The sequence below is a fragment of the Aspergillus ambiguus genome, assembly GCF_047715705.1.
Source record: "Aspergillus ambiguus strain CBS 117.58 unplaced genomic scaffold BDV59scaffold_16, whole genome shotgun sequence".
Taxonomy (NCBI): Eukaryota; Fungi; Ascomycota; class Eurotiomycetes; order Eurotiales; family Aspergillaceae; genus Aspergillus; species Aspergillus ambiguus.
In genome coordinates this window covers 263,030-284,157 of record NW_027395529.1, presented here as the reverse complement: position 1 = coordinate 284,157, position 21,128 = coordinate 263,030, and the positions used below count along the sequence as shown (strand labels likewise).

Here is a 21,128-nt window from a genome sequence, read left to right as displayed (position 1 = left end):
GGGATTCTTCCAATATTTGTGGGTCTGGAAATGTCCAACAAGACTGAGTTCGGCATAAGACCTAGCCTCATTACACCAAAATAGGTGACATCGATGAGCGTCTACGTCAACATCTAGACCCTGCCTATCGCTTTTAAATCCATTAAGCCCACGTTCTGACGCAATTTGCTGAGGGTGAATGCATAAACGCTTGCCAGGAAGTAGATCCTGTAGGAGTATAAGTGCTATCAGCGTTTTCTAGCCCCCAATCTTGTTGGAGAACGGAACGATAGGACAGTCCACGGTCCACGAAGGCCCGACGATCAAGCTCCATTGTAAGACCTAAGGCACGCAAAAAGATAATCTATGACAGCTATAATTCTGTATAGCTAGGATGGCTTTGCGAATCGTCTCGGCGGTGGGAAGCTTCATGCCAGACCTGCCCAAAACGGACATCCGAAACGAGTATGCCGCGTAAAATAGTCTATTGGAGGAACTGACTTGGATTATGTTTATCGTCGTACTTGGTATGAAAGTAGAAACTATAAAAGGATAGCATATCCTGAATATGAAAACGCGATGGACGCACTAAGCTAGAGAAAGTCACACGCAAGTATCTATTGTTCACCCATAAGCGAAATATCTCAGCAAGCCTAACTCCTTTTTCCGTTTCAACACGCAGAGCCTCTACCATGGCTGAAGATCTGCACACAGCTGTCGCTATTGTCGGCATGGGTAAGACAGACAAGTTCTCTCGTGGGGCTCATAGTGCTCATACATATGTGTATAGGCTGTAGATGGCCAGGAGGAGTTCGTGATCCACCCGAGCTGTGGGAGTTCCTCAAAGATAGGGTCAATGGCTGGCGCCAGTTCGACGGCCCACGGTTCTCAACCAGAGGTTTCCATCACCCTAATGCAGACCGGCCAGGAACATTTTCCATGCGAGGCGCGTTCCTTGCGGATGAAGATGCCCGCCTGTTTGACCACGCTTTCTTCGGCATGACGCGCCTCGAGGTGGAGACAATGGACCCGTCCCAGCGAAAGCTACTAGAGGTAACATATGAAGCATTTGAGAATGGTGGCGAGACGTGGGAGAGTGTTTCTGGGACTCGGACAGGTGTATTCGTTGGCAACTTTTGTCTCGATCATTGGATGATACAGTCCAGAGACTGGGACAACCCGAGACCATATGCTTTCACAGGTGCCGGCACCAGTATTCTTGCAAATCGCATAAGTTACATATTCAATCTTCAGGGCCCAAGGTATGTTGTCGTTTTTTTTTTGGATATTGCATACCCGCGGTAGAATGCTGAACCCATCTCCAGCCTTACGGTTGATACCGCTTGCTCGTCATCCATGTATGCCCTCCAACTAGCGGTCAATGCAATTCGTGCTGGTGACTGTGACTCAGCAATTGTGGCTTCAGCAAATTGGATTGCGGACCCAGGTGTTCAAATTGCACTTGATAAGCTCGGAGCGTTGTCTGCTTCTTCAAGGTGCCACACCTTCGACGCCCGAGCGGAAGGGTATGCCCGTGGAGAGGGGTTTGCCGCAATCTATCTGAAGAAGCCATCCCTAGCCATTGCCGAGCAATCACCAATCCGTGCAATGATTAGAGGTGCTGCGATCAATTCCAATGGCCGGACCGGAGGTATCACGCGCCCTAGCGCCGCTGGACAGGAGACTGTCATCCGGGAAGCTTATCGAAATGCGGGCAATCTGCCTTTCTCAGACACAAACTATTTTGAGTGCCATGGCACAGGCACATACGTTGGGGATCCGATTGAAGTGTCTGCCGTGGGAAGGGTCTTTGCGGCGGAGAGAGAAGCAGAAAATCCATTGCTGATAGGTTCAGTCAAAAGCAATGTAGGGCATGGTGAGGGGGCCAGTGCTCTTGCATCAATTATGAAGGTCGTGCTCTCTCTCGAGCGCGGGGCTATTCCCCCCGTTTTTGATCTCCAGACCTTGAACACCAATATCGACTTCGAAGGAGCCAAGGTCAAACCTGTGACTGAGCTCACACCGTGGCCCAAAGGACTGCGAAGAGCAAGCATCAATTCATTCGGATATGGTGGCGCGAATGGGCACGTCATCATTGACCATGTCAACAATGTACTTCCAGATTATGTGGCACCGGGTGTCTACAAACCCACGAGAAATGGGACAAACGGGACCACTAGCATTCACGAAAATGGTTATTCGAATGGCAATCATGCACAACCAATGAAACACAGTCCTATTATCAAGGGCCCAAAGTTGGCCGCCACTGCTACAGCGGATACTCGCCAATTCGTTCTTCTATCTTTCTCCGGTCACAATGAGGCCTCACTTAACGCAAATATTGATGCATTGTCCAAAGTAATTGACCAATATTCACTAGCAGACGTCGCATATACCCTGGGGGCCTGACGTTCGAGACTGCCGCAACGGACCTTCCGCATTGTCGACAAGTACAACGTAACCGACGGCCTGGCGATCGAGAAGAAAGCCGTAAGGGCGCCGCTGCAGAGCGCCAATCTCGGTTTTATTTTTACAGGTCAGGGAGCCCAGTGGCAGGCCATGGGCGCTGGACTGTTCGAGTACTCCGTATTTTGGAAGTGTATCCAGTACCTTGACGGCGTCCTTGATTCACTCCCTGGCGCTCCTTCATGGTCATTGCAGGGTGTACTTTCTGGTATCGGTGATGTAGATTTGGTCCAGACAGCCGAAGTCTCCCAGGCTGTATGCACGGCTGTTCAAGTCGGCCTTGTTGACCTTCTGGCCTCATGGTCCATCAGACCTTCAGGAGTTGCTGGCCACTCTTCCGGTGAAATAGCAGCCGCATACGCATCGGGGCGAATCACAGCTGCGGAAGCAATTGTTGCTGCGTACTTCCGTGGCCAGGCGGTATCCAGAAATACGCAAAAAGGCGCCATGTTAGCTGTGGGTCTAGGGCCGGACCAGGTTGAACGTTACATAACTGGTCATGAAGAACAGGTCAAGCTAGCGGCCATAAACTCCCCGGGTAGTGTCACTCTTTCGGGAGAAGTTGCAGCTATCGATGAGATATCGGAAGCCATGACAGCAGACAGTATCTTCAATCGCAAGCTTAAAACAGGCGGCAATGCCTACCACTCGCATCACATGCTACCTCTCGGCCGTGAGTACATCCAGATTCTTGCCACTGGTATTGAGCATGTCCGAAATCTTGGGCTAGTTGACGAAGCGCACCGGTATCCGCAAGTACCTTGGGCTTCATCTGTCACGCCCAGCAAGACCACTACCAACATGGAAGATGCGGCCTCATATTGGAGATCAAACCTAGAGTCTCCTGTGCTCTTCTCGCACGCTGTCACTAAGCTCATGGAAATGGAAGAAGTGCCGATCCATGCTCTCGTTGAAATCGGGCCCCATCCCGCGCTAAAAAGCCCGATAGAGCAGATCTTGAAGACCGTGGGCAAGACAGCTGCTTATGTCCCAACCATAAAGCGGCAGGAAGATAATATATTGTCTCTTCTGCAGCTTGCCGGGACTTTATTTAGCTTAAACGCAAGCGTTGACCTCGTTGCTGTTAATGCTCTTGATGGCAAGGACGGCAGTCTAGAACATGGCAGCACGAGCGTTGATCTTCCCCCCTATCAGTACACATATGCAGGAGTGAATTATCACGAAAGCCGAGCGAGCAAGGAGTATCGTTTGCGATCAATTACCCGGCATGACCTATTAGGTTCTAAGGTCGTTGGTAATGCAAAGCTCCGGCCGCAGTGGCGCAATATTCTCCGCATGAAGGATGTGCCATGGCTGAGTGACCATCGTCTAGTGCCAGGTAGCGCTCCTATTCCCTCTTCCTAAATTGGCTCCGTTAAACTTTTTCAATGGATAATACATACTAATCTCGGCACAAATAGATGCGGTGTTACCAGGCGCCGGATACGTGGCCATGGCAGTTGAAGCTGCAACACGTATACACGAAGAGTTCCCGGACGCACCAAAGATCAAGGGCTATTGCCTCCGGGATGTTGCAATCAAGAGAAGCCTGACAATACCAGAGGAAGACTACGGAGTCGAAATCCTGACAAGCATGGAACTTTCTGACATAGCAACGGCCAAGTCGCCGACATGGGCATCATTTTCCATTAGCTCAGTAGGGAGGGAGACAGAAGAATGGGCAGAGCACTGCACCGGATTCATCAAGGTTGAGATTGCAGAACTTGATCTGACGCGGGACGTTGGTGAGATTGATGACACTCCCCGCCGAGCCAATGCACGGGCATGGTACAGGCGGTTTGCCGCCATCGGTCTCGGATATGGCCCGATATTCCAGCCTCTGTCTTCAATCCGCGCCGATCCGGACAAACATCTAGCCATAGCCAACCTTTCCTTAAATACCACCTCAGGCGTCATCAATGGAGGGGAAGCAAAGTATCCTCTGCATCCAGCGTCATTAGATGGCGCCATTCAGCTGGGCCTTATCGCTGCTCATGGAGGCCGACCCGGAGACGCCGCCACAGCTTTTGTGCCTGTCCACCTCCCTCAGTTGTATGTTGCCAGCAACATCCCAGGAGAGACATGCACTGTTGTTGCTCGAGGAAACAGACGTGGGCTCCGCGCGGCTTACCTTGACTTGCAAATCCGTGGTCTGGACGGCAATCTAGTGTTTAGCGCTGATAACCTCCGTTGTATCAGCTACTCATCTGAGTCCAAAATCCAAGACAGGAGTTTCAGCAGTCCATATACGCGTCTTGTGTGGAAGCCTGCAATTCACACATTGAGCAATTGCCAAGCTCGCCTTATTTATCCTCCACCAAAAGAGAACGTTGACAAGTCCGCTAAATGGGGAATCATGAATAAGCTGGCCTACTTCGTGGCGTATAGCATATATGACGATTTTGGGAAGCAGGAAAATGGACCCAATCCCTCTGGGGATGTGGGCCACTTTTTTGCATGGGTCCAGAGGAAAGGACAAAGCGATCACTCCTCGCTGATGAAAGAGGCCCGGAAGCTCGCAAACAAGGGTCAACTCCTCGAAGAAATAAACGAGTTGGTCAGCCAAGCACCCGACGTGTTGGAAGTACAAATTGCCAAACTTCTGCGTGATAACATGAGCGACATCTTATACGAACGCAGAACCGGCGTGGACGTCATTATCGCCGAGGGATTGCTAACGCCACTGTATCAATCAGGTCTTCTCATGGCCGGTATTTACCCGCAGCTCTATCATGTTCTCGATGGGATTGCTCATGCTGATCCAAACCTCCGCATCCTGGAGATCGGCGGCGGTACCGGCGGTGCAACACGCATCGCCATGCAGGCATTTAATAACCCCAATGGGATCAAAGCCTACCAGGACTACACATTTACCGACATTTCCGCGGGATTCCTGTCGTCAGCTCGTGAATCCCTGTCTGGATTCCGTGACATGAACTTTTCCGTGTTTGATGCGGAGGTGGATCCTGAAGAGCAAGGATATGAACAAGCATATGACCTGGTTATCGCATGTCAGGTCTTACATGCGACCTCTAATATGCACAAGACTTTGTCAAATTGCCGGAAGCTCCTCAGACCCGGGGGTAGACTCATTTTAGTAGAAACCAACCAGAACTTCATTGTTCCCGGTGTCGTTGTGGGTACCTTTACTGGGTACTGGGCTGGTATCCCGGATGGTCGGGTAGATGCACCTTTCCAGAGCCTAGAGGCGTGGGACTCATCACTGCGCAAGGCTGGCTTCTCTGGTACCGACATCGTGTTGGACGACTTCCCTGCGCCGCATAACACCACCTCTGTGATTGTTTCCACATATACCCCCGAGGTCAAGCAACCCCGACAGGACACAATTCATTTGCTCTATAGCAACCAGACCTGCCCCACTCTTCTTGCACAGATCTCCCGAGAACTTGAACAACGGGAGATAGGTGCTAGAATTGATGCACTTGAAACAGCTTTGCACAGCGTCAGAGAAGAATCGAGGGTGGTTGTGCTTCTTGATGAGAAGCACCTTCTAGTCGATGCCAGTGAAAACGACCTGATTATCTTCCAACACCTTGCAAGAAACACGGCCAGCTTGTTTATTGTTACTAGCTGTGGAGTGGCCAAAGGACAAAACCCAGACGGTGCATTAATTTCTGGTCTCCTCCGTGTACTACAAAACGAGAATCCTGCCGGCCAGTACGTATCAATTGACCTCGACGCGGATGACTTTGCTGTGGGGGATGGTGAGGCAAGAGAACTCGCTCGCTCCATCGTCGACCAGCAACTAGCACTTCAAAATAGCCTTCTTATGAATTATGAGGACCTCAATGCAAAGGACCGTGAATTTGTCTGGCAAGATGGCTCCCTATGGATTAGTCGCCATGTACCTGATGCAGGCTTCCACTCAGAGCATGGCCTCGACAGCCGAAGCAGGAAGCCGCAGATACTTCCCCTGAAAACTTACGGTGCCGCGCGGGCTACCTTTGAGACGCCTGGTATTCTAAATTCTTTGTGCTTCAAGGGCTACGAGGAGCTCTTGCAACCTTTGCCCTCTGACTTCATCGATATTGAAGTGGCAGCGGTTGGCTTGAACTCTAGTGACTTGGAGCACTGGGCTGCCCGTGTGGATTCCGACAGTCTCTCTTCTGAATACGCAGGGGTTGTAAGGGGCGTTGGTGCCAATGTCACCAATCTGAACGTTGGAGACCGTGTGTACGGTCTTGGGAAAGGCCATTTCGGCAACTACACCCGTGTCCCTGCTCGTCTCGCGAGCAGGCTTCAGGATGCTGACGATATGGTCCCGATGGCCTCCATTCCAGTAGCATACATGACCGCCGTTTTTGCCCTGGATCATGTCGCGCGCCTCCGGAAAGGACAAACGGTTCTTATCCAAACGGCCATTACCGACATCGGGCTGGCATCGATTCGTCTGGCAAAAGCAAAAGGAGCAGTAGTTTTGGTCGTGGTCGAGACATCAGAACAAGCTCGCTTCCTCTCAGACGAGATGGCCATGCCACCCTCTCATATCTGCACGGGGTTCGGAACGGTAGAGCTCCGCAAGATCGCGGAAATGACTCGCAAGTGCGGGTTTGATGTGATATTGAGCACTGCGCGCGGGGAGCTTCTACGATCGTCCCTCCAGGTCCTTCTGCCATTTGGCCATTTTATTGACATAGGCCGGGTTGACACGCAAAGCACGCAGACTATCGGTATGGAGTTTCTCCGAAAGAATGTTATTTATTCCACCGTTGACTCATCCGCCATCCTTGACTCGGATCCACTGCTTGTTGGAGACCTCATGCGGACGGTCGATGAATATTACCGCCAAGGGCTCATCGGGCCTATAGAAAAGATTACTGTAACAGACGTTGCAGACGTGTCCCAGGTACTTGGTAACTTTTCAAGTGCTATTGGCAAAATTGTTGTGACCTTCACAAGTCCGGAAAGTCTAGTCAGAATGGTTCCCGCGCCTTTAACCGCTCGTTTCGATCCCGGGTCTTGCTATGTTATCACTGGAGCCTTGGGGGGTCTGGGGCAGTCCTTGATGCGATGGATGGGTGATCGGGGCGCAAGACATATTGCACTCCTTTCTCGGCGTGACATCCGCAGTGTATCAGAAGCCCAGAAACTGGTTGATTCGCTGGCCAATCGTGGTATTCGGGTCGAATCTTTCGTCTGCGATGTTACCGACAGGGATCAGGTCATACGCACAATCCAGAAGATCGCTTCTTACCGCCCCATCAAGGGAATCGTGCACGCAGCCGTTTCGTATTTAGATCTGAGCTTCGACAAGCTTTCATCATCCCGATGGAACGCCGCACTGTCGGCAAAAGTGCAGGGAACGAAGAACTTGCACGAGGCCACACTATCAATGCCGGTTGACTTCTTTGTCATGACCACATCTGCGCTGTCGGTCTACGCGTTTGCAACTCAGAGCGCCTACACTGCAGCCAACAACTTTCAGGATGCATTTGTACGATACCGCCGACGATTGGGCTTGCCCGCGTCGACAACATCGTTCAGTCTTATCCATGAGATCACCGACGTGGGAACTGATTCCATGACGGTAGATTTGTTCGAACGCAACAAAACGCTGACAATCGGAGAGTCTCAATTCCTAGCCCTATTTGAGGCAGCCTTTTTGGATAACAAGACAGATACCACCGCCAGATCTGAACAATGGCATGGTCAATTAGGTGACCCGCTTTCTGCCGCGAACCTCCACACTTACCTCGACCCTGCTGCCATGATGGCTAAGAAGCGCGAAGAAGCCGATTCATCTTCGTCAGCCATACCCCGGTGGTATAGCGATGCGCGGATCTCGCTTATGATGCGCGCGTTTGCTGATGCTCAGCGATACTCCGCCTCTCTGTCTGGCTCTGTGGACGACGGGTCGAAGAACACTATAGCGTCTATTCGTCGAGAGTTTGACACGGCTGTCCAGGCAGGAACCGCTTCGAGAGCTGACACAGTGACCTTTGCGCAAGGTGCTATCGCTACTGCGGTGGCGGAGATGCTCTTCGTTGATGTCGAGGCGATCGATCCGGCCAAGTCAGTGGCCGATCTAGGTGTAGATAGTTTGATTGCGGCCGAATTGCGCAATTGGTTCCATCAAGCGCTCGCAACTAACATCAACATGTTGGATCTTCTGGATCCGAATATGAGCATTAGGTCTCAGGCTGAAAGTATCACTGATAAGGCGCTGGCGGTGAAGGATTAATGCCTCAGTTATATATTTAGGGTGTTATGTTTTGGATTGTCGCCTTTTCGCTAGAGATCGTGACTCAGCCAGATCAAGCTCTACCCCATTAGCAAGCCTATAATTCTCCGTATCTTGCATAAAATGTGAATTGGTTTGCTCAAAACGAATCTATTTAAGTACTGTAAGTGCAACTAAAACTAGCATTATGACTAATCCGGAAATATCGCGAGCTCCTGTCGCCCTAACCTGTGGTCTTAGAAGGAACTTCGCTACATATGACCAAGTCAACAGCTAGGTGTCTCCAGATGATTGTTTTATTATGGTTTTGTACTGATATTTCACAATATGGAATTTTACTTTCACCATCCTCGGTCTTGAATACTATTTTAGAAGCCATGCTCGGAATATATTGTTGACGCAGCGTAGAGTTGGCTAATAGTGTATTACGTACCAATGTTCATCTTAAATATGTCCTTTTTTTTTGGGATATTTGTCCTGTACATAGTAGATTTTATGTACATAGCAGATTTTAGATATCTGCGATTACATGTGCTATCTACCCTCTGGTCTTTCTGATTTGTTGATCGTGACGGAGGGTCTTGCTATAGACGAGACCCATAGGGACGCGATATTATGGTAGAACCCTGGATGTATATAGTTCAGATCTTGTCATGGTAGCATGGAGAAAGACTCCACAGTAACAATATTCGATACCACATTGCAGGTCATCTAAAGTCCTGCCCTACCTACGTTTGATAAACCCTGAGCGACTGGCGATTGGCCGCTTTTTGGATTCCATGGTCTAGTCTCATAGCCTTATACCAAAGGTTATCTATTCTACTGCAGAATGAGTTGGATCAGTAATGGCCTTTGTTGGAAAGGAACCGGTGTCATATTAGGACGGGGTAGGACTTGGGGTGTTTAAACTATACAAAAGGAAAAGTGAAGGAAATTCGACAAAAGTGATCGAAGAGATGCTTCAAGCAGAAAGGGTGGGTAAAAAGTCAGTTTGGTTGCGGCTGGGGTGCCGTCACATTTACGGATACAGAAGTTTGAAGGTCTGGATGGCCAAATACAGCACCAAGGAGGACCAGTTTTCGAAACTGACTGCTCCATAATATGTTAAACGTTTGAATCACACCGAGTAGTCCATTTTCTCGGCACTTTTTGTTTAATTAGAGACAACTTGACGACCGACAGCACTTAGACGGATTGGGGACCTTCAAGTCACGATACTCACCCTCGGCGTATGGAAGTACTGTTCTTAGGTCTTCGCTAGAGTACCAATCCATTGTGTAGTGAGTAAATTCTGGTTTTTCTGGTTCTTATCCTACGTAGTAGTCCTCTTAGTTCTATGTATCCGAGTCAGAAAATGAGAGATATCCGCCCTGTCTACACCTCTAAGGAACCAAAGAAAACATTGTATAGTTTACAACTCTCAGTATCATAGTAAAAATACACACCACATACTCTACGGTTTTAGGAGGTGAGAATGCGGTTGGTGGTCCTCCTCTGTTTCAGAGACCCGCGGCACCAACCCTGAGAGGTCCACGGGCTTCACCCCCGCACGAGAAATCCATCCCGACGTCATGGCATGCCTATACACATCATCTGAGGATAGAAACACCATAAGGGTGCGCCCAACAGATGTATGATTGAGATACCGGCGCATCTTAGCTGGGGCTGCGCGGCCTAGGATGACAGCGATCAGGACGCCGCCTACAAGAAGAGCAACAATAACAGCCACAAGTATCGCCGGAATGGCATACACGGGGTGATACTGTATGTTCCGGTCCCACGGAGTTACCAGCAGCTGCAAGGTGCTACCAGGGGGCTTGTCATTCTTCGCCGCGAACGACGGCGGCCGCATGGACCAGTCCCAAGCCCTCGTTCCAACAACAGCATTGGCAGCAATGTCCGTCCATATCAGGCTGATGATTCGAGACGCTGAGCTTGCAGACGCTGTTAGATTCTCCCATTTGCGAAACATACCGGCGTCAATACTGCCCGAATAGTCGTACGTCTCCAGCGAGCCCCAGTCTGCTTCTTTAAGGTTAAAGGCGGCATCCATAGCTTTGCTATGAAAATGCATTGCCGGTATATTGTCGACGCTCTGGGCGATTGACAGCAGTGATGGCTTCCCAGTCAGCCAAAGATGCTCACTCTGGATGACGGATATACCGGGATTATTTTGAAATTCGGGCGAAACAAGACCCCATAGCGGGGTCGCGTCGCTGAGTATAATATCATCTCGATGCTCGACACCCCAGTAAGGACGATCTTCATCACGAGCGTACTGTTTGTCCTGAATGTCAAGGACACGGAGGTCCCTAAGGCCATTGGTGCCATTGTACGAGAAATGCACTGTTTTAATAAGGGCTTTGCTTGCTGCCGCACAGCTGTATAGCGGCATTGTCCAGTTGGTACCTGGGCTGTAGCTGAAGCGATCCTGGTTACCGGTCGATCTTGCAGTGCCATACACCAGGCCACAGGACATGGATATACTGTTGATGTTAAGTGGGTCACCCCCGTGCGCCAGCTCGCAGTCTCGTGCTGTTTCCGTAGTTAGCTTCTTTATGGCGTCTGAGACGAACAGGTGTACTTGCACACTTCCTCGGCGGAAATATTCCAAGGATTAGAATACAGCTTGGACATCGACAGGCTGCTCAAAATCGCAGACAGCGCGCTTGTCCCAATTTTACGGGGATTTAAGTACAAGGTGTCGTTTGGGAGCACAAACGATTTTCCCTCATACGAGTCGAGAAAATTGAACGAGGAGCGGTTGACCGTCTCATTGGCTGGGTTTGTGACATTCATGTAGAACATGGTCCAAATGTTGCTGAGAGCGGCGCCTTTGTACGCGTGCCGCGCAACATCCAACTCCTTCTGGGGGTTGCTGTAGTTGATGTAAGGGTACTCATGCGTGACGTCCACGAATCCGCCATGGTCTGTGAGTACCAGACGAGCTATCGACTCATCACTAGTTCCCCCGAGGGTGAAATCCAAAGTCAGGTTAGTATCCACGCAGCTGTTCTCCGGCTGGATCCAGAGGAGGTCCTCAGACCAGGTGATGCCATTCCCTGGGTTGCGAGGGACGGTGTGATTCCGAAAGCCAATACCCCCCTGCCGCGCGTCGACAACATTCCCCTCCACCAGCTTAACATCGTCGTCAAGTATCATCATCTGTAGAGGGCGGTATACGCCGGTTATCCGGGCCGAACCATTGTTCACGTCCTGATCTCTTTTGGTCAGGTATGACCGCCACTGTATATCCCAAATGCTTGACACGCTGCTGTTGTAACGTTCGCGGCCGCTATCGAAAGCGCTCGTCAGGTTTTGAGGGACTGTTGCGTTGTATCCGTACGGAAGGATCTGGTGAGTAAAGCCGTCGATGACCTTGTCTTCGATGATAGTATTCGACCCGGGGCAGGGGATCAAGGCAAATCCTCCACAGTACCTATTAAAATCCAAGGGGCTACGCTGTTGCGTTGTGAAGCCCATCACTGTGAGGTCTTTGGCGTATTCAAAGTCCATCAAGACTTTGTCGGGTGCTGGTGCAATTGTGTCATAGAGACCCAGTGGTGTTACGACGGAGGCGAGAGCTAGGAGCGCCAACGCGCCGGGCAGGAAATATGCGAAACATTTGACGGTGCGACGGACGCCGGTGTTAGCTGTGGTATCGGAACCTAGGATCAGGGGCCAATATGTCGACTGTAGTAGTCTTCCAACGACGGACCTGTTCTTGTTAATGAGGGGGCTTTTGCATGAATTGGATCGCATACCAAGTAACGGCAGTTTCCTCTTCATTCAGCAATGCCACCAGTGTGAATGATACAGCTAGGGGTATAAACAACTGGACTGCGTCGGTCAGTGGCTGGAAGCTTCCTAAAGAAAATTTTTTCGAACCTAGGAATACGACTGCTGCAATGAGACCAGAGGCTTCAGCAACCGTGATGTCTCCCATGACATGGAAAGTGCAGTTTTCGGCATTAATGTACAATCTGACTTCGGAAGGATTCTATGAATTGAGTACATGTTAGAAGATTGTCGTAAAGCAAAAGTCTACGGCGTAGCTCGTCAATATTCTGTGCGCCGACAATGTGACTGTCTAATTGGACCTGACCTCGTATTCTGTTCTTGGCCGAGCCGTAGTAAGATAACTCGGTGCATTGATCGGCATTGATCTAAGAGGATGCGGGTATTCAGGGGCATTCACCAAGCTGTTTATACGGTTTTTGCAGGTGTAAGTGAGCTCAATAAGACCTATCTTTAGACTGTTTCGGGGAAAGGTAAGTATTACTCCAACCCTTGTCTGTTCGTTATACATATAGGCAGCAAAAATACATAGTTCGAATTTAGGTTGTATCACCCAATTCTGCTGCCACAAGGCTTGTGTATTAACGTAAAAGCAATTGGTAAACCTTACTGTTTATGCGTTGATTATTATTGGCAGCCAGTTAGAGCCACAGGTTATCTGAGCCAGAGATGTCTTTTAAACGTTCATCTTGACCTCTTCATACCGCTATTGGTCATCTTTGGCCTGGGCTGAGCAAACAGTCTACTTGGGGGTAGGTGTAAGTGATGACAGCTTGCCCTGTTCTAGAACTCATATACGATCACATATGAAACAGTGACTATGCAATAAAAAGAAGAGATTCCCCTAATAGTGTGGGATTGCCAACATACGCAGGACGTGGTGATGTAGGCAAAAGCAATATATATCAACTGACCAGCACCCCCAACCTTGCCTATCAGCATGGGCGTTCGACCAATTTCGATAACGACTATTTGCCCAAAAAATGGATAACCAGATTAGTAAATCGCCCACTACTCAGAGTACATCCTTCTAGAAACTTATCCCCAACCCCAAGTCACGTGCGACGAGATCGAACCCAACATTGGTCCCGTCACGGGGGCTCACAGCACGCTGGCACCCGAGTAGATGTCCCAATAAAGTGGGATGAAAGGCTCACCGAGTTCTAGAAGAGTTTAGGACAGGTCGGAAAACTTCCTTCACCCTGGTATGGGTAAGCTTAAACTCCAGAGTTGGAGATGAAATTTCTGACCTCCCCCGCACTAATATCCCTTGGCATGTTTATATTGATAAGATCATCAATCCCTGGAATGTCCACCGAAGTTCGTCGGAGAAGCTTCCCCAACTATCGAATTCTAGACAACCAATTCATGCATCTGGAGAGTCCCATGACTCCTCCATAGCCCCCCCTTGATTCTCCATTGGCGCGGCACGTCACCGGGGACTCCGCCATCGGGGTAGGATGTGGATCAGCTCGGGCCAAAGCCGTCCGCATCCGGAGAAGTTACGGTGAGCCCGTGTCGAGGGTCAGATGAGCTTGTTGGCCATTTTGAAAGCACTGCAAGGAGGATTGTGCTCAACAGTCGGAACGGGGGCGACGGTTGGGGTCGCCGATTATCCACTGAGGAGATGAATATCCGAGAGGATATTGCAGATATTTTCATCCGGTTTGGTGGCGAAGACACTATTTTTAAGCTTGCATGATGTAATAGAGTTTTGATTATTTTTCCTGATCAGCAGGGCAGAGTTGAAAGCGGCGGTGACCCCGACAGCTGAGCTTATCATTGCCTCTATCTGCTGCAAACTCTTCCTCACCTACACTCTCGCCGTTGCTCCTTCTTCTATCCATCTGTGAACAATGGCTCCCATCAAGCTCAGCAGCAAGAATCTGTCGCAGATTTCGGCGACAGGTAAGTCGCAGGTCAAAGTCCCAACTTACCAGCGCGGTGGCGCCGTGAAGGAGGGAATTGTCCATGTCGGCGTCGGCGGCTTCCACAGAGCCCATCTGGCTGTCTATGTTGATCAATTGATGCAGAACCATGGAGTCACTGACTACGCCATTTGTGGTGTTGGGTTGCAACCCTTCGATGCTGCCATGCGTGACGCCCTGGGTTCGCAGGATCATCTCTATACTGTGATCGAGCGGTCCGCCAAGGGAAGCTTTGCCAACGTTGTTGGCAGCATCAATTCCTACCTCTTTGCCCCTGACGACCGCGAGGCCGTCATCGCCAAGATGGCACACCCTGATACCCACATCGTCTCGCTCACCATCACCGAGAGCGGCTACTACTATAATGAAAATACGCACGAGCTCCAAAGCGAGCACCCCGACATCCAGCACGACCTCGATCCAGCCAACGAAAAGACACCCCGTACCACCTTCGGTTTCCTCTATGCTGCCCTGGCACGCCGCCACCAGCAGGGTCTCAAGCCCTTCACCGTCCTGTCCTGTGACAACATGCAGAAGAACGGCTCCATCACTCGCCACATGCTCGAGTCGTTTGCACGCCTGCGCAACCCCGACCTTGCCAAGTGGATTTCCGAGAAAGGCGGTTTCCCTAACGCCATGGTCGACCGTATCACCCCCCAGACGTCACCAAACGACAAGAAAGCCCTCGCAGACGATATTGGTATCGAGGATGCATGGCCCGTCGTCACTGAGCCCTTTATGCAGTGGGTGCTCGAGGACCAGTTCGCAGACGGTCGGCCGCCGTTTGAAAAGGCCGGCGCCCAGGTTGTCAAGAATGTCCACGACGTCGAACAGTTCGAGATGCACAAGTTACGTCTGCTGAACGGCAGCCACTCGGCGATCGGCTACGCTGGTCAGATGGCTGGTTTTGAATATGTCCACGAGGTCATGGAGAATCCGCTGTACAACCGCTTCATATGGCAGATGATGCAGGAGGAGGTGAAGCCACTCTTGCCCGAGATCCCGGGTGTTAACATCGACGAGTACTCCAAAACACTCATGGAGCGCTTTTCCAACCCAACCATTATGGACCAGCTGCCGCGTATCTGCCTCAACGCTTCTGGCAAGATCCCCCAGTTCATCATGCCGTCTATTGCCGAGTCGATCTGGGTCACTGGCCCCTTCCGCCGCCTGTGTTTCGTCGCAGCCGCCTGGTTCCGGTACCTCAACGGTGTCGATGATAATGGCAAGACCTTCAATATTGAAGACCCGATGTGCGAGGAGCTACAGGCCAAGGCTCAAGCAGGTGGTACTAACCCAGCGGAGCTGCTCAGCATCAAAAACCTGTTTGGTGATGACTTGCGCAACGACAAGAGGTTCATCCAAGAGATAACAGCGGCTATGGAGGGCATTGCCCGGGATGGGGTCATGAAGACTATGCGCAATTATGTTGATTAATTTTCGTCTCCTTCGACATGTCGGTTTGGTGAAACTGGATACACTTTTCTTTTACTGGTGTTTATGATTGCTTGTATATGCCACGGATAGTGATTTCTTTGGGAAAAGCGCTACATAGATTTAGACGACGATAGACAAAACTCCCGATCCCCTGTCCATTGGGGTTATTGAGGGTTTGTCGTGACTGGGTCCTGCATGGATCGGACAGTCTTTATTTTGGGTTTCATGGGATGTGCACTGGTTGTTCCATTTCTACCGTTGGTTAGATATACTTCACTATTTTATTACGAGATTAATGATGGATTTTGCCGACTGTATACTGATCGCACGGGAATAAAGACTAGGTGTCGCACTGTCCGGCATACTGCCTTCAATGCAGAGTAGTTGAATCCGTTTCCCTGCACTTCTAGAGACTTCTATGACGCCACCTTCTTCAGGCGCATTTAGATCGAGCTCGTCTGCCAACCCGACGATTCAATTACTCATCTTTGTCTCCACACGCATAGCGCTCATGTAGATCCTTCTTAGCAGTCTCATGGTCTACCTGTTTCACTCGGATAGATATGTAACATGCTCATGAAAGTGATGTAAGGCTTATATAAGCTTTATGCATGTCGTTTAACTTATTACCCTGATATCTCTGCAGACTTCACAGCAGTCACGTTTGGCTTCTAGGTTACTACGTATTCCCGTGATCGAGAAGCTGCATGAGAGGCCTGAATCATGGAGTGCTATGGTTTAATATACTGCTTAGCCCATTTTCAAGCATCGCTTTAACAACAGTATCTGCTCAACTAATAAGTCTAGAAGTCTGGATCGCATCCACGTTCGACTGTACCATCTAAGTCGGGTGCAATAGACGAATCTCTTATATTCCTTCATTTTCCAGAATAGGGATGTGCTGGCACGCCAGTAATCCATGTCCTGCAGGAAGCCAATCGTATTCGCGGCTAAATTTTCATATCAGCAGCGGATAAATGTGAAGGAACGATTGCGGCTCAAAGACACAAGCACCTTGCAAATCAGACCCCATCCCTCTTCTACTGTTTGGTCTTGAATGGATGACTCTTAAACTGGGGGAGATTAGAACCTGAATTTTTCAAAGCTAAGCCAATTCGGTTCTATTGCATCCTGTGTGTCAGCCGCCACCGTGGGGTATATATGGAGATATGGCTTCTGCTATACAGTGGTATATGGTGCCAAGACAGCCGCCAGGTTGACTAGAGTAGCCAGGATTCGAATAACTGCATCCATTTGATTAGGTAGTTCATTGGTCCAGATAATCGGTCTTCTCGCCATGCATGGGCACATCTGCGGTCTTTAATTGCGCGAGTGGTCTGATACCTTTCTGAGCTCTATATAAGGTTGAGAGCCTACTTTAGTGATCTGGGATGGCTTCCTCTCTTAGCTGGCCCCAAAAATGCGTTACCTTACCTACGGCCTTGTAGCCCTTGCTACCATCAACTTTGCATTAGCATCCTTGAAGGATCATTGGGACGTGCTTGCAGCAAAGGCTCTACACAATCAAATTTCCTACCACGCAGGTACAAAACCTGGGAGACATTGTACACCACAGACTGTTTCTGTGCGCAAGGAATGGTGAGATATTTCCTTAGATCGTACCACCAGTAGTAAAATGCTCACAATTATCTATTTCCAGGGGCTCTCTCTCCAAATCAGAACGCAGAGAATACATCGACGCAGTTCTGTGTCTCTCATCGAAGCCTTCCCAGTATGACCCCAATTTTGCCCCAGGAGCACGCAATCGATATGACGACTTTGTCGCTGTACATATCAACCAGACATTCTTCATCCATGCAACTGTAGGTCTACCCCATTCGCTATTGGGTGGATACTAAAGGAGCGCGGATTAGGGAAATTTCCTAACATGGCACCGGTACTTTACCTGGGCATACGAGCAAGCTCTACGGGAGGAATGCAGTTATACCGGAACCCAGCCGTACTGGGCCTGGAATAAATATGCAGAAGACCCACTACATTCGCCCATTTTTGACGGATCGCCATATAGTATGTCCGGCGATGGTATATACGTCCCTCATAACGGCACTGAACCCGCGCCGGGTATTGTACTCAAACCTGGAAACGGTGGTGGATGCGTTGATACAGGCCCTTTCAAGAAGTGAGAATTTTACCCCTAAGTTGGGACACCTTTTTAACCAGCTGGCTCAGTTGGACTGTCAACCTTGGCCCAGTCTATCCCAGTTTAAAGGTCCCTGGGATCGTGGCCCAGAATGGAAGCGGTCTCGAGTATAACCCACGATGTCTTCGCCGGGATATCAGCACCGATGCCGCCAGCTGGACAACAACCCCTTATATACTGGATCTGATCCTCAACAGAACAAACATCACAACATTCCAAAACACACTGCAGGGTGATTTCCCGACCGGTTTTCTCGGTATCCACTCCGGGGGACACTATACCATTGGCGGAGACCCTGGCGGCGTACGCATAATATTCTTTACATTTGGATCGTAGAAAGCTTTGGCTGATGTTCCAATAGGATTTCTTTGCCTCGCCAGGAGACCCAGCTTTCTTCTTGCACCATGCTGCTATTGATCGACTGTTCTGGACGTGGCAGAACCAGGCTCCCGCATCCCGTACTTATGTTGTTGATGGACCGACATTTGTCGGTGATTTGACCTCTCCAAATACAACGCTAGATGATGTGGTCGACATGACATCTGGACAGTTGGCCACACCCAAGACAATTCGAGATCTATTGGATACAATGGCGGGGCCATTTTGTTATGTTTATACCTAGCCCAGTGGACACGATGCGTTCCCGTTGAACTTGCACCGGGTACTCCATGACTCTTTCCGGTTATGAGCGGATAGTTGACTAGACTTTACTGCCATTCTTTGATGCCCTCGTTCCTTAGAACTTTTAATCAAATACTCTCAACGTTCAGTACCTAGCATCTATCACTATATTGGATCTGCGTTCTAACAGTACGATTATGGCCAAAGTATCAGTCCGAGAACTTAAGTTTTGACAACCAAATGTGACCAGTGCACCTCCATTGACTTGTTATCTAAAAATATAGCCATCTGCGAATCTGTCCCGCCAGATATACTTCAAGGTTGTCTGGACAGGGTCCCATCCGGAATAGGGTTCTCCAAATATCGGCTATGATCTGTTAGCACATGTACGGTGCGAATTCCAGAACAGGGGCATGCACACGTTGAAGGTCAGCTTATAATCTGTCCCTGTGGGATATATGTCCAGTTCCCAACAGACACCTTGAATGCTCCATTCTTACTTCCTTCTCGACCATTTGTGGTAGCATATGGTCCTATCAAAGTCCCTGTGAATCCCCAACTCAACTGATCCCCCCGTGCATATCCATATGTTCTCAATGAATGATCTGCATCTCGTGGGCCAGCTGCGAATGAGTAATGTGTCCAGTTGAAGGCCTTGACCTCTATGGTGATGGGGGTATCAATTGACATATAGGACGGGAATGAAAACAAAGCTTCAGGGATATAAGTTCCTGACATCCCGCGGAAACGGAAGAAAGGAGCAAGGTTCGTGGAATCCTCGGAGTCAGCTGCGGGAAGGAGAACGATGCCCAGATCAAAATGGTATCGCTCAACCAAGAAGACACTAACTCCTACTTCATCTTCCAGATCTTGTAAATTGGAGGCGTCAATATCCAATGTGTAGGTGAATAAGCTATCAGTCTGTCGACGCCCGACGAATGTCTGACCATTTCCGCCTGTGGATGATCCGTCGTATGAAGTTAGATTGAGCATGGATGATTGAAGGATGAGAGAGCCATCATGTCCCGGCGGCGAGACAGCGTAGGTATCGGGAGTCGGGATTCTCCAATGGACCAAATGTAACGGAAGCCGTGAGTTTTTGGGAAATGTAAGATGGTCCTCAGCACCGACGTAAGGACCCTCGCCTTCGGGGACAGGAATGGGCTTAGGCGGTAGTTCCCATCCACTTTCCGACCCAGTTATGTTCTGGAATATTGGCCAGTCCCCTTCGTTCCACGTAACGGGCGTCAACACTGTCTCTCTACCCATCGGGTAATTTTTGAACTCCGGTCCAGATCGCGTTGATAAGGCGACTGCCCACCAGTTGCCACCGACATCTTGAAACAGATCGGCATGCCCCACCGTTTGGAAAAAAGCCGTAGTGTTCGCGTTAGTAAGTAGAGGATTGTGAGGGGCAGGCTCATATGGCCCATTGATGTTTTTTGACCGCGCCATGGTAACCATGTGCCCTAATCCTGTTCCCCCCTCAGCAAGCATCAGATAGTAATATCCATCTTTCTTATAGATATGCGGTCCTTCCGGAGCGAGTCCGCCAGTCCCATTCCATGGATTACTCCACGGGCCAGTATGACCAGTGTGTAAGTTGATTGTGGCGGTCTGTATGCCGGGCCAGACTTTATACTCATGGCTCCCAGTTACGTAGACCTGGTCATCGTCATCCCAGAACAATGAGGTATCATAACCACCAAACTCAAAATGAACTGGGTCTGTCCAACTGCTAGAATTGAATGGATCATCTGTGCTGATAACAAAATTATCCCATCGTGACTGGTCATCGCTGGCCAAATCATCGAACACCAAAGTTGTGCTTATCCAGAACCTCCCTCGACTACCATTGTGTCCGCTTTTGTCTCCCCGATACCTCAAAGTTGGCGCCCATATTCCACTCGTAGACTTATTTGTAAGTGCCAGTTTTGGCAACATTTCCTGTCTCGAAATGGCATTTCCAATGAGCTTCCAGTTTATTAAATCTCGTGACGCGTGAATTGGGATTCCGTGGAAGGCATTAAAGCTACTAGAGGCACAAAAGTAAGTGTCATCCCATGTTGGCACGAAGATACAGCTAGGGTCTGGGTGGAATCCAGGGATAATAGGGTTCCTGAAGGTGCTGTTTTTTGCGACTGACAGAGGGATGCTGCTGACCAGCACACATGCGGTTAATATCTTGGTCATATTATTATTATAGAATGGAAATTTGGATACAGAAAAGCCTGAGAACATTTCTCTCAGATTATAAACTCCGTCCCGAGTCGGGTAATTCCAGTCTCCAGATCATCGGCTAATGCTACAGTGCGGAGAAATCGGAAAGATGTGTTCTTCTCCCCGCAACTATAGAAACCCCTCATTGATGGATAAATAATGTCATGTTCACAGATAAATGAAAGGTCCGTAGATTTTGCATAATATAGTATTACATCCACGCGTTACGTCGGAACTTAGCCGAAGACCAATTCATGCTTGACGAGGTTGAGCGTGTCATGCAAACCAACATCGAATCAAAATTCGAATACCTGTA

At 49.6% G+C, this 21,128-nt stretch overlaps 5 protein-coding genes across 5 annotated transcripts; 3 read left to right on the top strand and 2 right to left on the bottom strand.

Annotated features, from left to right (window-relative positions):
- Positions 1-671: 671 nt before the first annotated feature.
- Positions 672-8,647, top strand: BDV59DRAFT_202089 (type I polyketide synthase; the record flags this gene model as incomplete). Its single annotated transcript, XM_073693956.1, has 5 exons — positions 672-714; positions 770-1,241; positions 1,305-2,330; positions 2,397-3,784; positions 3,867-8,647. The coding sequence occupies 5 exons, from the start codon at positions 672-674 to the stop codon at positions 8,645-8,647; spliced, it is 7,710 nt and encodes a 2,569-aa protein (XP_073547871.1).
- A 1,453-nt stretch (positions 8,648-10,100) lies between these two features.
- BDV59DRAFT_202088 (uncharacterized protein) lies at positions 10,101-12,593 on the bottom strand (the record flags this gene model as incomplete). Its single annotated transcript, XM_073693955.1, has 4 exons — positions 10,101-11,182; positions 11,224-12,365; positions 12,412-12,487; positions 12,536-12,593. 4 exons carry the CDS (start codon positions 12,591-12,593, stop codon positions 10,101-10,103), a joined length of 2,358 nt encoding a protein of 785 aa, XP_073547870.1.
- A 1,607-nt stretch (positions 12,594-14,200) lies between these two features.
- On the top strand, positions 14,201-15,908 carry BDV59DRAFT_32340 (mannitol dehydrogenase family protein). Its single transcript, XM_073696197.1, has one exon. The coding sequence runs from the start codon at positions 14,302-14,304 to the stop codon at positions 15,808-15,810; it is 1,509 nt and encodes a 502-aa protein (XP_073547869.1). The 5' UTR covers positions 14,201-14,301; the 3' UTR covers positions 15,811-15,908.
- A 1,297-nt stretch (positions 15,909-17,205) lies between these two features.
- BDV59DRAFT_178463 (tyrosinase family protein) lies at positions 17,206-18,785 on the top strand. The gene is made up of 5 exons (XM_073689779.1): positions 17,206-17,409; positions 17,471-17,633; positions 17,685-17,950; positions 18,001-18,274; positions 18,333-18,785. The coding sequence occupies exons 1-5, from the start codon at positions 17,231-17,233 to the stop codon at positions 18,591-18,593; spliced, it is 1,143 nt and encodes a 380-aa protein (XP_073547868.1). The 5' UTR covers positions 17,206-17,230; the 3' UTR covers positions 18,594-18,785.
- Positions 18,786-19,021: 236 nt separating this feature from the next.
- BDV59DRAFT_207918 (glycosyl hydrolase) lies at positions 19,022-20,785 on the bottom strand (the record flags this gene model as incomplete). Its single annotated transcript, XM_073695097.1, has 1 exon — positions 19,022-20,785. One exon carries the CDS (start codon positions 20,783-20,785, stop codon positions 19,022-19,024), a length of 1,764 nt encoding a protein of 587 aa, XP_073547867.1.
- Positions 20,786-21,128: the final 343 nt, after the last annotated feature.